The sequence below is a fragment of the Peromyscus eremicus genome, chromosome 15, assembly GCF_949786415.1.
Source record: "Peromyscus eremicus chromosome 15, PerEre_H2_v1, whole genome shotgun sequence".
NCBI classification, from domain to species: Eukaryota; Metazoa; Chordata; class Mammalia; order Rodentia; family Cricetidae; genus Peromyscus; species Peromyscus eremicus.
In genome coordinates, this window is record NC_081431.1 from 19,374,967 (window position 1) to 19,391,986 (window position 17,020).

At 43.8% G+C, this 17,020-nt stretch overlaps 1 protein-coding gene across 1 annotated transcript in view; it reads left to right on the plus strand.

Annotated features, from left to right (window-relative positions):
- Pld5 (phospholipase D family member 5) overlaps positions 1 to 17,020 on the plus strand; it is a 216,312-nt gene that overhangs the window by 131,281 nt on the left and 68,011 nt on the right. The window contains exon 5 of the mRNA XM_059281047.1: positions 2,900 to 3,027. Coding sequence (XP_059137030.1) covers positions 2,900 to 3,027 — 128 coding nt within the window. The remainder of the gene's footprint in view (positions 1 to 2,899; positions 3,028 to 17,020) is intronic.

Genomic DNA, 17,020 nt, shown 5'->3' on the forward strand with positions numbered 1-17,020 from the left:
TTGTACATGCCTTTAGTCTCTGCACTCGGGAAGCTAAGGCAGGATTGTGAGTATGAGGCCAGCATGGGCTACATACTGAGACCTTGTCAAACAAGACAGAGACAGAGAGACAGACCTGAGAGCAGCTCCCTGCCCCTCCCACAATGTAAGGATGGAGTAAGGACATCTATGACAGAAACAGACCGTCCACTGATAATGAATGGACTGATGGCTGGCTGTTGAGCCATTCAGCCTCTGGAACTGTAAAACAGAAAACTCAGGTATTTACAGCTGTGTAGTTTATAGTGCTCTGTTGAGGCAGCCCACATTAACTGAGAACACTTTAGCAAGCCTGAATTGAATCAGCCAACTTACACCTTTTATCTTGACTTTGACTTAGAACAGAGTTCTGATATGTATTGTTCAGTAAACTTTTGCCAAAGAAAAGCCACTGTTTCTATGCAACAATCATTTTAGGAATCGTTAAGTATCTATGGAGGCAGTAGCCAAAGGTTCACCTAGGACTCATGGGCTCCAAATGCAAACTATTTAGGCTAAATTGCAAGGCGAAGGATCTGCAAGTAACAAAGTGTAGAAGTGTTTAAGCAGCATGGACTAGAAAATTCCAAGGGGAAGGTCTCCATGGACCTGCAACTCAGGTGGCTCAGTGATCTGGGGCTGGAGCGGACCTAACAAGAGCAGATGGGAAACTCTGAAACTAAAACAGCACACAGAAGATAACAACTGCTCCTTGGCCAAGATTTCAACACTGTATGAGGGGCAGGCAATATCTCAGAATGTTCCAATTGTTTCTAGACAGGATATGGAGGATTTGACTGGAGCCAGGTGCTACAGGTAAAATCTGGGCCAAACCCCAAAGGCACCTTCATTTTCTTATAAAATAAGGGAATGTCCTTTCTTCAGTGCTGGTCTTTTTATTGCTGTCAAAAAATATATATATGGCCAGTTAAAGTTGAATCACATCCCCTAAAAGACACACTGGAGACTTTACTCTCCATGCTACAGAATGTCACCTTTGCTGAGAATAATATCGTTGCAGATATAAGTAGTTAAAATGACGTGTCTATGGTAGGATTGGTCCTTCATCATAAATGATTGGTGTCCTGATAAGAAAAGAAACCTAGTAAAAAGATAGCATGTGACAGGCAGGCAGAAGGAAGTGCTGTAACCACAAGCCAAGATCACCTGGAAGCCAGGCAGAGGGAAGAAAGATTCCGACAGGTTTTGGAAAGAAGCATGGCCCTCCTCATACCCGTGAGTTTGAATTTGTCTTAGGTAGTTTGACATGGTTTGTTTTAGTCTGGTCCAATCTAGTCTGGTCTATTCTGGTCTGGTCTGGCTTGGTTTGGTTTGGCAATGCTGAGACCTGAACAGCCCAGGGGTCATGCAGACCAAACAAATGCCCTACTATTACACTCACCTCCAGCCCAATGCTGGACTGCTAACTCCCAGGACTGAGACATTAAGTTCCTACTGTTTTTAGCCACTCTGACACTGTAGCTCTGTGGAAACCAAGACCATCTTTCAGGAGTGCTCACCTGAGTAGATGGAGTAGAAGCTGTGCCTCTGAGCCCCATGTCCCCTCCATGCAGACTCACGGGTGTCATGGATGATGACCTCCTGTGCTGATATTCAAATTCTACCGTACCTGGTAGCTCCTCCCCTGGGATCTGTCACTCTTCCTCGACCGGTCTTAGGCCAGGATAACTAAAAGCTAAGGACCACATGGACTTTGCTTCCAGAGTGGAAAACAAAGAAAGAACTAAGCTGTTCTGCTCTCAGAGGAATCTGTCAGGGTGCTCCTGTCCCCACAGCTCCTTCTTTTCATCCTTACCTCGCAGAGCCAGGAGGCATAGCTTGTGTTTTCCCCAGTGAGAGGTCGGGTTCATGGTGTAAATCACCCTCTCTCTTGTCAAAGATCCCGGCAGTGTCCTTATGTGTGCCATGTTCTGGATTCCCAGTAAATCGTGATCCTGACAAGGAAACATGTCGGTGAGATATGTCCTCCTCATTAATACTAAGGATCTGAAGGCACCACAGCTTAGTTCATTAAATACATTTGTGTACGTCTGCTCTTTTAAGAGAATTGACTTTAATACACTTAACAGGCCTTGCGTCAGAATGAACTAATGTTGTCAATGCAATGTCGTTGGGATGGTGATGTTTCAAGACATGACAGTGGATTATACCACATTCGGATTAAATCATCACATTCAGCTCTTGGGGTGTTTTTTTTGTGTGGTTTTTTTTTTGTTTTGTTTTGTTTTGTTTGTTTTTTTGGTTTTTATGACCATCTTAGTGACAGTTTACTGCTCCAGGTTCCATCTCATTAAGACCTGGATAATCATGGTTTGAATTAAGAACTATTCAATAAAAGAGCCAGAAGAGGCTAAATCTAAATTGCACTATGAATACAGTAAGTGGAGAAGGAAAGACGATGGAAAGAGGAAAAGAATGAAATTAGGTATGGGAACCTAAGCCAGGTGTCTTCCTACCTAGACAGGTGCAATGGTGAGTGAGGCATTCTTTTAAAAATTATAAATTGTATTACCATTATCCCAAAACAGTAAGAAGGGAGCGTGTACTACTCCTACCTCACCATCCAGATAGCCAGAGGGTTTTCATGCTGATTTGTGTGACCTGAGAAGCCACGGTCTTATCACAATGTACAGAGCCTTCTGTGCGTAGACATGGGCAAATCCTTTTTCTTCTTTTAGGTGAGGAACAAAGTAGCATCATGAGAGCCTTCACCACCCCAGCCTTATGCAAATAGCTGGCTTCCCCAGGTCTCCACTGTGGTCAGTACAACCCTAGGTATTGGTGCTTATAGATGCCTGATTGTGCCAGTGGGTGCAAGGTCTGGGAGCGGAGGCTGACTGGTGTCTGCTTGTCCTCCTAGGAGCTGAGGTAACATACATGAACATGACCGCCTACAACAAAGGCCGGCTGCAGTCATCCTTCTGGATTGTGGACAAACAACATGTGTATATCGGCAGTGCAGGTTTGGACTGGAGATCCCTTGGACAGGTAATCTTCCCACCATATCTAAACTCAACAGCTGTGGCTGTCAAGATGTCTGCCTCCAAAGAGTACTCAGACACCTATGGCATTTGTTTGTTTGTTTGTTTGTTTGTTTGTTTAATTTGGGATGCCAAGGACTGAATTCAGCCTACTCTCTACCATTGAGACACATTCCCAAATCCAGTGTTTCTTATGTTTAACTGTATAGTTTTAAGAGGTTTAATGTAACAAGACAAACCTTTGCTCTGGAGAATCATTTTATCAGATAAACCACATAACTGCCATTGGGTCAATGCCTTAGGAACTCAGATGCTACCGTCGTCATCTTCAGAACAATTACATGTATGTTGTAATACCCAGACATGAGTCTTAAGGATGATACCACACCATCAGTGAGACAGGGAAACATGCCAGCTCAACATAGAACAGTATGATTTAGGACAAAAAGCATGTGAAGTATTCCTGTAGACAGTCTTAAGAGGGAAATATTATCATCTTACTCTTCACAGTTAATTAATGTCAAATATCTTGAAGATCAATTTAGACACTCCTGTAATTTTCATATATTTGTGCTTGCCAGGGCTGATCCATAGAAGATTGTAAAACTATTGTGTTTCCATTTGTCTATAGGAATGGAAAGCTCCTAGTCACTGGGTGCCTAGGGCATCTGCCACTCATACTACAGAGCCCACACATGCCCATCCTAGCTGGGTTTTGAGTGAGTGGCACTAAGGGAAGACAGCACCAAGGTGCTAGTAATTCTCTGTGACCCATGGAAAAGGTTGGCATCGTGTGGGATAACTGGAAATCGGAGCTCATATTAGTACGGCCTGCTTTGCATATGTAACCATTTGCCTCTCTGAGTCCATTCTTTCCTTCGCCTTCTTAAACCACTGCCTTTCCTCCTCACTCTCTCCATCTGTTTCTCATACTATATGGTGAGGCAGAAAAGCATGCTCAGGTATAGAGCAGGCAAGCATGGTCAGGTATAGAACAGGCAAGCATGCTCAGGTATAGAACAGGCAAGCGTGGTCAGGTATAGAACAGGCAAGCATGCTCAGGTATAGAACAGGCAGGCATGCTCAGGTATAGAACAGGCAAGCATGCTCAGGTATAGAACAGGCAAGCATGCTCAGGTATAGAACAGATAAGCACACTTAGGTATAGAACAGGCAGGCACGCTCAGGTATAGAACAGGCAGGCATGCTCAGGTATAGAACAGGCAGGCATGCTCAGGTATAGAACAGGCAGGCATGCTCAGGTATAGAACAGGCAAGCATGCTCAGGTATAGAACAGGCAAGCGTGGTCAGGTATAGAACAGGCAAGCATGCTCAGGTATAGAACAGGCAGGCATGCTCAGGTATAGAACAGGCAAGCATGCTCAGGTATAGAACAGGCAAGCATGCTCAGGTATAGAACAGATAAGCACACTTAGGTATAGAACAGGCAGGCATGCTCAGGTATAGAACAGGCAGGCATGCTCAGGTATAGAACAGGCAGGCATGCTCAGGTATAGAACAGGCAGGCATGCTCAGGTATAGAACAGGCAGGCATGCTCAGGTATAGAACAGGCAGGCATGCTCAGGTATAGAATAGGCAAGCATGCTCAGGTATAAAACAGGCAGGCATGCTCAGGTATAGAACAGGCAAGCATGCTCAGGTATAGAAGAAATAAGCACTATGCAAACAGCATATCAGCAAACCAATTGTTTCCCTCAGCACTGAAGAGATGGTATGTATCTAAAAGAAAACTTAGCAGTGTGTTATTGTCACCTTAAGGAATATGACAGAACTTCCTCTTGGAATAGTATAACCAAGAGCAAACCCAAGCTGGAATTCTCCACTTCTCTTCCTGTGCTGTCCATCTGTCTGAAGCCTGTGGTTACTAGCCTCTCTGTACTTTGTTGTGTGTCTGACCTGTCCCTGTTGCCCGTCTGCTGTGCCTGTGTGTTGTATTGCTGTGTCTGCTCTGTGTATCTGTGTACCTGTCTGTATGTCTGTCTGTTGTGTCTATCTGTGTTGCCTGCCCCTCGCAAAGGGCTTTGCTCTGTATTTGTTGAACAGCACAGAAAACAGATGGGAAAGGAATGAGAAATCCTTTACAGAAATCTTTAACAGAGTTTTAAAAGGAAAGAAATTACTTTACTGGCCCAGAATTGCTATTATCTGTCTACATCTGCATATTGCTTCCAGCATTTATGGTGGATATTTGTTTTGTTTAAGGTCACTTTCAACCTGTTGGCTGTTTTCAGCAAATGATTACTATAACCCATGCAGACACACATACATTATTCTGGGTTGGGGCATGGAAGAGTCTACAACTGAAGATTAATATGCATTTAGCATAGGCTATAAAATCTGATTACATGGGAAATCCAAGGCATAGTGAGGCTGATTACATTGTTTTGTTAAAGGCAGGTTAGACTTACATAAGCTGAATACACACTAGAATAGCAGTTTGCGTGCCAGTCTTAGGTGATCTCGAGGCAAACATGGCTGCGAATCTGGCAAGCGCTCGCTCTCCTCCAAGGCAAGAGGTGTTTTCACAGCTCAGCTCTATTACAACCAAGATGCTTTCTCTAGTTTCAGTTTTAGAAGACAGGTACAGTCAGCAATCCAGGTTGGACTATTGTTGTTAATATGACAGTCTCACACCCCGGCTATGGGTGGGAACTCTAAGAACTCCCTGGAGAGGAAGACACCGCCGAAGAAAGCATTGCTTATTTTATGTCTATTCAGGAAATTAAAAAGTGCTGTCTAAAGAACTGAAAGTTGTTCTGGGGAGGTTAAAGCAGGAGGATGTGTGTGCTGGTGGGAAATATTTAAACCGTTTGATGTTCCCCACATGGGCTTTCTTATGGAAATATGTGTTCCTCTGCTGGTTGTAAATTTACTAGCAAGTTAAACGCCTTGTAGATCAGAGATGTGGGCCAAGGCAAGAGCAGGTTTTCAAAAGGCTACCACTTACATGCCAGACACTGTGCTGGTGAATATTTTTAAAGATCTTATTTTTATTTTTAATTTTGTGTGTATGTATGTATGTATGTATGTATGTATGTATGTCAGTCAGTCAGTCAGTGTGTGTGTGTGTGTGTGTGTGTGTGTGTGTGTGTGTGTGTGTGTATGTGAAGGTGTCCAGATGAATGCAGGTGTCCTAAGTCCAAGGACACTGTATCCTCCAGAACTAGAATAACAGACAGTTGTGAGCTGCCAGATGGCAGTACTGGGAACCACACTTGGGTCCTCTGTAAAAGCATTGTGTGGCCTTAACCACTGAGCTATCTCTAGTCTCTGTGATTCCTTCTTCATTTGTCATAACAATCTAATGGTAGATATTATCTCTATCTTCCTTTTATGGTAATCTCAGAAAAAATAAAACATGAAGATCCTGTTCCTGCCCTTTCCTCATTCAAAATAATAAAATACACTCTAACCTGGTTAGGGTCGCCTCTCACAGTCTTAGATTAAGAGTTACATCAGCCAAATCCACATGGTTCATTTCATTCTTAGTGATTTAGAACATTCATATCAATCAACTCAAAGTCATACTTTTTTTTAAAATCTTGTGGCTTCTAAACAAAACTCTGAAACTAAAGCAAATTTTGTTCCTATGCTCTTAGCCATTGTCCCCATGTTCCACCTGGAGCAAACTTCACCTCTTGATAGAGGTGTAGAGACACCATCTAGAAAGAGGAGGAGTTTAAGATTCTGTCACGTGAACATTTACTCTCCACGGAGTAAATCAACTTCATCAACTGCCACTCACCCAGGACTTCTCGCTCATTTGTGTCTAGTCCCTCCTCCTCTTCTCCACACCTGAGCACAAATACTGCCTCCTGCCTCAGCCATCTTTCCCACATCACCCTCAGTTCAGACGCCATGTTACTGTATGTGAGGAGGCCCAGTCATAAACCACCAAAATGGCTGGTTCATGGGTGGGGAAAGGTTCTTGTTGTGGATAAGAGGAAGAAAGTGTCTAAAGGCATTTGGAAGAGTCCAGAGCAGAGAGCAAAAGAAGAGGACTGAACATGGCCAAGGTTATCTGTGCGAGAAGGGAGGGTAACGGGAGAGAATAGTGGAGACAGCAAGAAAAGAAAATGGTGAAAGTAGCAGGGGTAGGGGTAAAAGCCTTGTCTATAGAGAAAGCAGGAGCTAAGGTGTGAAGGTCCAGGAGGCTCCTGTGGAGGCTTTGAAATGTATAACTGGTATTGCAAACAGGAACTGAGGGAACTGGGAGGCAGGTGTGGACTTTGATATACTGGTAGGTGCCACTGGCATGTGTCAGGGGAAAGCCATGTGTGCCTTCTTAGCCGAGGCAATTGGGAAATGACGCCTTTTGGCAAAGAGGAACCTGCTTCACGAGTTCCCAATGAACCTTGGCTTTTATCTAACAGCCAGAAATCCTTCTATAGCCCAACTTGAATTGAACCTAGACTGTCATTTCTGGTCCTAAAACCTAACAGTGACTCTACACTATGTCATCTCTAATGAGTGTTCCTCTCAACCATAATACATCTTCCAAGACTCAAGCTCAGCTGATGCCATCAGCTTTACATTTTGCGAAGTTTTCCAGTGAAATCCATGATTATTGCTTGTAATGATCATCTTAAATCTATGCCAAGTCAAGGAAATAATAGAGATGGTCTTCAACTTTCATGCACTATGAGCTTTGTCTGGCTTCTGTCTAAGCATGTGAAGGACAAAACTCCTTCCATTTTCACTGTTCTCTTCCTTGTAAAGAATTCTGCCATCACTTCATTCCATAAAGGAAGAGAGGCTATAGGTCAGCTTGAGGTCATGTGACCTTCTGGGAAATGGTGAAGCTAAAATTCAAGCCTATGCCCTTTAAAACTAAACTTTTCGCTTTTATTTGACCTTGCCCGCCACTCATTTTTAAAAGTCAGCTACACTTAGCAAAAAATCATGTTTACATTACTTCGTTGGGGTGAGAAAAGTCAACAACACAATTTTGTCAGAAGTCCTGTTCCCTTCCACCCAACAGCAAGCCCTTGGTGACGTGGGAGCCCTGAGATACCCTCTAACTGTTACTCATGCCTGAAGCTCTGCAAACTCCCTCCATCTCTGGGTTGGATTTCAAAGACCAGGAGGCCCTGTGTGTGTGCACATTTGCTTCTGTATTCCTCACCTCCCGCTGTTCCTTCAAGGACTCCCTTAGAATTCCTGCCCACGTGGAGTCCTGTGGGAAGAAAGAGAACACCCCTCCATACTTCCTACTTTGTGAGCACCTCAAAAACCCCAGGAAGGAAAGGAAAACTGCAGCAGGAACAAAGGGAACAGAAGGCCAGCCAGTGAGAGAGGCTGAAAGGGAAGTTCACAGCAGTCTCCAAACGCGCTGGAGGCAGGAAGCTGAAATGGGAGAAGCTGGGCGGGGGTGGGGGTTTACGAAAATCAGGCTTTTAGAAAAAGTTACATTTATAATCGTTGAACCATCCTTCTTAGCTTGGAGTTGAAAGGTGGGATTCAATAGGTCCATTGACATCATGAACCTGGCAAGTCTGGAAAGGAGAGAGATTTAAATAGTGTTCTTTAATGAAATGGCAACAAACAAGAATAGGCCTATTTAAACCCTGAGCATGCATGCATTTTCTTCTTAGCTACTTTTTTTGTGGAAGGAATTAAAAGGTACATGTGAAGATAAGTCGGCTCGTGGGCAGGAGAATGTGGGGATGGTGAAAGCAGAGCCTCAGTGAGGAAGACCCCGAAACTTAGCGACCTGTCTGGACCAGCTGCAGCATGGGCAGGGAACCATGTGACCAGCCCCCCCCCCCCCGCCCCCCGCCCCCCGAACTGTGTGATGGGTCGGATCACGAGCTTTTAGTCTTGGAGCTGGAAATGAATCTGACAGTGACTTAGTTTCCTAAGATGTATCTAACAGCAGGTTATTTCAGGGACATGGTCCTGGCCATTGTCTGGGAAAAGGACTCTTACACCTAAGACTGAGAAACTATGGGTTTCCCTTAAATGTGTCTCTTCACAGAACCTTGCATATGCGAATGTGCTCCGAGAGGGTGGGGAGGGTACAGCCCTCATCACATCTGGTTGAGTGACTTTGAAACACTTTTCATGACTAATGATCATTGAAGCCTATGCATAGGGACACTGAGGCAGGATCTGGGTTTGGAGACTGGTAGGTCACTTACCTCTAACCTACAGAGATCTGACCTCTGTAACTGTAGGAGTTTCATAGCCACAAATTCAAGCAACTGAATATCAAAAATATTCATTACAATTCACTTCTAAATGGATTATAAGGAGATTTTTCCCTTTATCATTATTCCATAAACAGCACAGCATAGCAACAACTACCTACATAGCATTTTTGGTACATTTTCAGAGCGTTGGGGATTGTTAGTAAACTAGAGGGTAGGGGTAGACTGTCAACACTGTGGCATTTATTCAAGGGGCCTGAGTATCTGTGGACTTCCGCATCTCACAAGAATACACCTCTCCTATTTGTTCTGTTTTTCTGACTGAACTCTGACTGATAAGGATGGTGAGTAAAAAGTGGAAGGTGTGATGGAGAGAGCTGGCAGAGTGGTGTCACCGTGACTAGTGGACCATGAGGCGTGAACCAGAGTGAGTAGGTGGCACTGTTTCCATCACCTGGAGCTGGGCCACCAGAAGAGGACAGCACTGTCAACGAAGACAGTCTGTCATTGGAGGGAAGTCCTGATGTCCAGTGGACTGTTGGGCAAACAGTAAGGAGATGGACCGATGTGGCTGTTTACAGCTGGGACACTTTACTGGCCCTAAAGATGCTGATTTCATCGCAGCTGCTGTTTCTAGAAGTGATCATTTGGTGGACATTGACACGAGTCACAGTCCTTCACCTTCACCAAGCCTCATCCCTTCTTTCAGATGTCCCTATGGCCTGGAATTAATAATGAAAAAGCCACGGAGACCTAACCAGTCTCTGAGTCCCTCCTTCGTGTGTGAGTGTGTAGTGTATATGTGTGTGCACATGTGTACATGTGTATGTGTCGCAGGACAGAGATCAGCTGCAGATGTTGTTCCTTAGAATGGCATCCACCAACCACTACCCCCTTGAGACAAGGTCTCCCACGTTTATCTGGAGTTTGTCAATTAGACTAGTCCTGAGAATCCACCTATCTCTACATTCCCAGCACTGGGATTACAAGCACATGCTACCAGGTCTGGCTTTTTATGAGATGGATTCTGAGGGATCAGAGGTGGCACTGGGGTCCTTCGTGATTACACAGCAAGCAATTTCCCGACTGGTCCATCTTGCCAGCCCTTGAGTCTGTCTTCTTCCTTTTTGTTTCCATTCCGAGCAAAGGTCAGAGGCAGCGTGCCGAAGCTCCCTTGAGTTTGCCGTGGGCAAGAATCACGGTGCAGGCCGCTCCGGCTTTCCTATTTGGTGCTAGCACTGAGCCGAGGTTTTTCTTAAAATTGACAAGCTCCAGAAGGCGTGCTTCAGCTCCTAGGGAAGGGGTGCACCTGTGATCCAGATAACTAGTTATCGAGACCAAAATGCAAATGAAAGGCAAAAGGTAATTCAACTGCAAATACAGCAGGGAATAATTAATACCGCTTAGAAAACATTTAACAAAGGAAAGCAAATAATTAGCTCTTCCTTATTGGTTTAGAAATTACCTGTGCAGCTCAGAAAGGCCGTTTTTGTTTGCACGTACATTGTAAAGTGAATGAGGAGGTGGAACTCCCTGCTTTTAATAAAATATATGTATTAGGAGACTGTGTTTTTGATAACAAAGCTATGCAAATTTTCTGCAATTTCTATAGTGGCAATTCTGCAAGTAATATTACTCAAAGGAGCATAACTAAATCTTTTCTTCTTGTCTCCTATGGGAACCGTTCTTTCAAAGTCACTGAATGGTCTCCTGCCTCCATTTATGTGGTGACATGGAGGAACAAGAGATCATTTCACTTTTCTCCTGCCCTTCCTAGCAAAAGGAACACCCACAGCATCATTTCTGAGTAAAATTGATTTCTGAACTTGTCTTCAATGCCATGTCCACCTTCACGTTCTCCATCTGTTCTAAAGGGCATGGTCGCCTAAAGTCTCCTAATGTGGCTTATCGTGAGATGTCTGTCCTGGTCACTTTTTAAAAGTTCTTTTGTTCATTATTGTTATTTTGTGTGTGATGGACGGATCATGTGTGCCATGGTGTGTGTGTGTGTGTAGGTCAACTTCATGTGGTCGGTTCTCTTCTTCCATCTTCATGTGGGTTTCTGGGATGGAACTCAGTTCCTCAGGCTCACACCGTCTGGCAGTAAGAACCTTTACCTGCTCGGCCATATTGTTGGCCCCTGATCATGTTTTTCCCCTAGATACAGTCTCCTGGGTTAAAGGTTCTCCTAAATTATGATTCCCTTGAGTTCAAGTAAGAGACTTGTCTTCAAACCAAATTCAATTCCCCCTCCTCCCCCACTGTGGACTTTTTCTTCTCATCAGTCAAGCTCTGGGCTGTTGCTAGGTTTCCTGTTCACCAGTCTTGCTCTTTATGTTGGTTGTTTCTAAGCTGTTGTTCTGCAGTAAAACACTGAGGCTGAAGTCAGAATGGAAACTGGTTTTTGTTTTGTTTTTGTTGCTCTTGTAGCTGTATGGCCTCGAGCAAGTTGGGGCACTTCCTTGAGTTTTCATTCTTTCATCTCTACAGTTGAACTAAGCAGAATGTTCTATGAAGTTGCTGGGGAACCAGATGAGTTATTCAAACTTACCCGGCCCGGGAGCTGAGGCATGAGGACTGTTGATAAACTGTGGCCATTGAGCAGATACCAAGGAAACTGGGTTGTCTAGGCCAACAAGGAATGTCAGTATAATGCTTGTTTCGTGTCATCAATGATGGTGCCACTGATCTCTCTCACAAACACAATGGCCTTCTTAACAATACAGTATAGGGAGCAATGGCACCATAGGACCATGGCCCACTGGCTATGACCCACTGAAGACTTTAATGCCCTGCCATAGAGCTTTATTTTTTTAGTTACTATCAAAGACAATGCCCCGATAATTAAGCAAAGTGAAACAAATAGAGAAAATAGAGCTAAAACTGTAGTTTTGGGGAAGTAGACTTGGGTTTTCACATAAATCAGGCGAGTGTTCACAAGAAGAAGTCGAGGGCGAATGTGGACACAATAGAGGGAAGTTTCAAGCTGCCTCTGGATGTGGAGGGTGTATTGTATACACTTTCTCTATCATTCTTATATCAGGAGCAAAGACAAAAGCAAAGGAAACTGAAGCCATTGATCAAGCTCTGGCCACCGGTACTGATTACTAAAAACGTTGGCTCCTGGCAGGGACTGTGGCAGCCAGTAGAGCCCTGGCTGGCTGCTCCAGGTTGTAAGTCAGAGTTCCAACTTTCCATGTGGCCTGGCTGTTTTCCAGCTGTGTCCTCAAGATCAGAGGAAGGGTGACAATGTCCTCCTAAGTGCTCACCCCACCCAATGTCTCCCTAGAATTGGTTTCTCAGTCCCTGATAGGTATGTAGGAGCCCATACTGAGGGCCATGATGGATGTCCTCTGAATATACTTAATGACATGAAATCTCAGTGCCCACTCAGTGCCTGGCACACACTGAGTGTTAAGAAGTATTGATGAATGGATACATGACTTCACAAAATAGAATGCCTTTAGTCATCAAGTAAGTCTTAGAGCAGAGAATTGAAATTAAAGATTGGAAATTTCAGGGAAAAGTTATTTCTGTGAGTAGAAACAAGAATCTTGTCACACACACACACACACACACACACACACACACACACACACACACCGCAAGTTAACTCCAGGATGCCCACATCATCGTCATCATGCATTTTCACAATGGACCAGCTGCTGTCAACAAGGATTTGGAATGCCACCACTTCACTATCCCACATCCCTGGGATTCATTGGAGGGACATTATGTGGTTCAGTATTCCTGGGCTCTTGATTGGAGGGTAGTCAAAGTAGCTCTGGCTCCTTCATCTAAACTTATAAGCTCAATAGGTGTGAGCTAACATCATCGTCATCATGGTTATCATGCATTTTCACACTGGACCAGCTCCTGTCAACAAGGATTTGGAATGTCACCACTTCTCTATCCAAAGAGCATGCACAGATGTGCTCATTCTTTATGTTACACTTGGTGATAGAGCAGTGACCCTCCCCCAAAGCCAATTTGGTACCCATTATCAATTTGGTAACATTTGTGACATGACTTTCGTAATGGTTGAGAATATTCTTCATGAAAATAACATTAAAAAGCCCAAATCAAGACCTGGAGGATTTGATGATGATTGTAATGTAACACTCTTAACTGGTGTAGTGCACGCGCACACGTACATATACATACATACACACACACACACACACACACACACACACACACACAAACACACCCCCCCACACACAAACCTACACACACACTGCTTCTATTAACAAACTTTTTTTTAAAAAATGTTTCACTGAGTTTCTTTGAAGGCTTTATCAGACCTAGGCAATACATATATTTTAAAAGCTATATTATCAATGATTCACTTAGGTTAATTTTATGACCCATTTTCTTACTTTCTGGCTTTAATATTTTAATTGGAAAAAAATCTTGTTCTTGACACAAAATTCTTCACTCACAGAATAGCTAGAAGGCTTGCTCTGCAGAACAATGAACTCTCAGTGCTGCTGGGCATTCTCTGACTTTGAAAGCTAGCTAGCCTGGCATGTGCAATAACTAACAAGAGGCCCTGTCTCAAACAAAGGGAAGGGTGAGGATTATAACCAAGTATACCCAAGATGATCCTCTGCCTCCACATACGTGCTCTGCTATGTGCAGATGTGTCTTAAAAACTAGTCAGCAGACTGTTTACCACTTCTACAATTCACCATAGAAACGTTACATACCTTGAATGTATCCCTTGTACAGGAAGCATATTTATACTACAGTATTTGAAATGTCAGTTAATTTAAATTCAATAGCTTAATTACATACAGCATAAAAAGCATTCAGCATGTATGTCCACATGTATGTGTTTGTGCATATGAATGTGTGCATGGATACACATGTATGTATGTGTGTCAACCCAGGATTATACTTGCCAAAGAGAAACCCAGGGCCTCGGTTTTTTGGGAAGAAATTATCATCAAATACTTTTTTAATGTGCTGAATCTCTAAATAATGAGTGTTCTTTATTTTCCCAAAGGCCTGTGTGCCGAAGACTTGGTCTCCAAGTTAAAACATGGTGGAACCCCTAGGCAGGGAACCCCTAGGCAGCCGGCCCTGGTGGGAGGCCATAGGTTACCGCACATATATTTGAAGGGAATCTTGGGGCTGCACCTCCTGCTTGCTCCCCTTTGCATCCCAGGTGCCATGAGCATCTTGTTCTACCACCTGCTCCCCACCATCAGCAGCCCCTCACAGGAGAACCCAGGGTAGTAGGTCCAACACATCACCCACTGAAACCATGAGCCAAAACATGCTTTCTTCCTTCAAGTTAGCTATGTTGGAAATTTTGTCACAGTGACTGGAAGCTCAGTATCTTCCACAGGAGTAAGGCTGACCTAGACTCGAGCCTATCAGGTCATCAGGGCAAAGTGGGATTCAGGTCATCTGCCTCAGCCTTGGGGCATCACTGCTGGTCCCTATAGCCTACTAAGAGTGACTGAAGACAAGACCCCAAGGGAGGCCTTGCCCTGCTTTCACTATCTAGAAACAAAGGCATAGGATCTTCCCAATATTCTCATTAGTACAAAGTCAATGGTTTTATTTACCTCTTAGTGAGTATTTTTAAATATAGGGATTAAGAAACTTCGTTCAGTTGCTTCTATCTAGATAACACTTTGGCTAAAAAAAATAACAGTATAGGTCAAACCATTTTCCTGTCCTGGCCTATCTGGTTTTCCTTTATTTCTGCCTGTCCCCCTCCTATAAGATTTCCATCATCCCTTTCTCTCTTAGCCTCCTCACCTCAGTCACTTGGGTTTCAACCCATATTGGGCTTTGCATTGATTAACTCTTGCTTTCCAATCTTTATTTATCAATTTCCAAATTAACTCCTTGACTGCGTGTCAGATAGCATGATGATTATTCTTGCCATTCTGTAGTCTTCTCAGAGGAATAGTCCTGTTTCCCAAATCCCTGTGATGCCCACCTAGGGTACACCTGAGTATAGCTCCTAGGTGTACCTGAGGTATTTTACCTCAGGCAGATTCCTCTTGAGATGCAGACACACGTACACAGAGGGGGCTGGGAAGGTGGCCCTGGGTCCTTCTCGAAGTGTAGAATTGCCTGCCAGAGTCTCAGAGATTCATCTCAAGCAGATGGAGAATGGCAGCCTTTAGATGTTCTTGTTTTCAAGTTATTTTTAGTTAGTATTGTCATTTCTGTAATGTTTGCGCACAGCCCCAGGAAAAACTAAGAGGGATTGCCAGAAGAAAGGCCTGGCTCACTGTTTCAAACACAGAAACAAAAAGAGGTGGAACTGAAGGACAGAAGAACATGGCTTGGGGACATTTTCCAAGAAAAAGAAAATGATTTAGGGGAGCTTGTCTCTCTTCCTAATTATCTCAGAACTTTTGTACACAGCACCCTTCATCGGTGACAAGCTTCTGCCGCACACAAGTAATAGGGTTCACTTCAGCCTGCGCATTTTACTCTTGAATTTCTCTTAGACATTTCCCTCATTGTTAATTCCAAGTCTCCCATGCCTCTGATTAAAGTCTGGGATGCATGTTCTCGTAGACTCCAGGAAAATAACAGAGATTCATACTATGGCATGCGTGAGCATCCAGGGCTCACGCCATCAGAAAACAGGAAATTGAAGATCTTGGCCCTGGAGGCGAGGCATTCCCAGAGCTACTCAACCTGGTCAGGGATACAATGGGCTGCTGATACTTAACTGGAATCATAAACTTTTCACAGAGAAGTGTAGCATTGGATCCTTCAGGTTCCAACTCACCACAGATGCACAGAGAAGGTATCTATGATTACATATGTGAATTTTTTTATAGCAGTTCCACAGTTTGACAGCTCCTTGGAAGGTAAAATGTAGGTGAAATGCTATTACAGCAAATAACAATAAACAAATAACTACATTTGTGGGTTTTGTACAATTCCTTTCATGTTCATTTATCTGATCCTCTCAAAGCCGATGACAGCAACAAGAACTTTTGTCACAGTCTTAGGGTCACAAATGTGCTAAGAATCAGATGCTAAATGACTAGCCCGAGGTCATGATGCCAAGGAGTAACTTACACTGTGACAACTGCTCTGGTCTCCAGCATGGAAAATGAATAGTGGTAGCCTAGTGAGAGGCACTCAGACTATTGGCTTACTGCTCCAGTTTTTAGACAAAGAGTAAGCAATGAGGCAAATGCTTCCTTTGCTCCCAATTCCAGAAACAGTTAATCTGTGAAGCTGTGGCCATGCCTCTGTGTCATTCACAAAGTGAGATCCTCAGCAGAGAGACTGTTCTAATATGGCTTACCTTCTCCAGGGGTATTTTCTGTCTCCCCAAAAGAAGCTGTTCAAACTTCTCAGCACTTTTCCCACCACCTTGGACTTCTATCCACAAAGCCTCCCTGAGTCCTCAAATGTGCCCCAAACAATATTCAGAGTGTATCAGCTTTCTCTTACTGTGGCCAATACCTGCCACAATCAATTTACAAAGAGAAAAGTTTAATTTTGTATTTTGAATTTTTCTAAAGGCAGTAAAAGCAGACTTTTGCCAGTATGCTGCCAAAGGAGGGGTGGATCACAGTATGCAACTGAGCTGAACTGAATACATGAATGTGGGGCTAGGAATTTATACCTTGTAAATAGGGTGAGGTGCATCGTTGGATGGACAATTGCTAAGATGAGCTCTAGGTACACTAAACTCACTAAACTGGCCTAACAGAATTCTTCCTAAGGCCGGGTCAAGGATTCAGACAAGGGTATGGGTGGACTTCATTGTATTCCATGGGGAAAGGGAATCATTATTAAAATGGAAGTATCAGGATTCCTGCAAAAACACCCTGTGCAA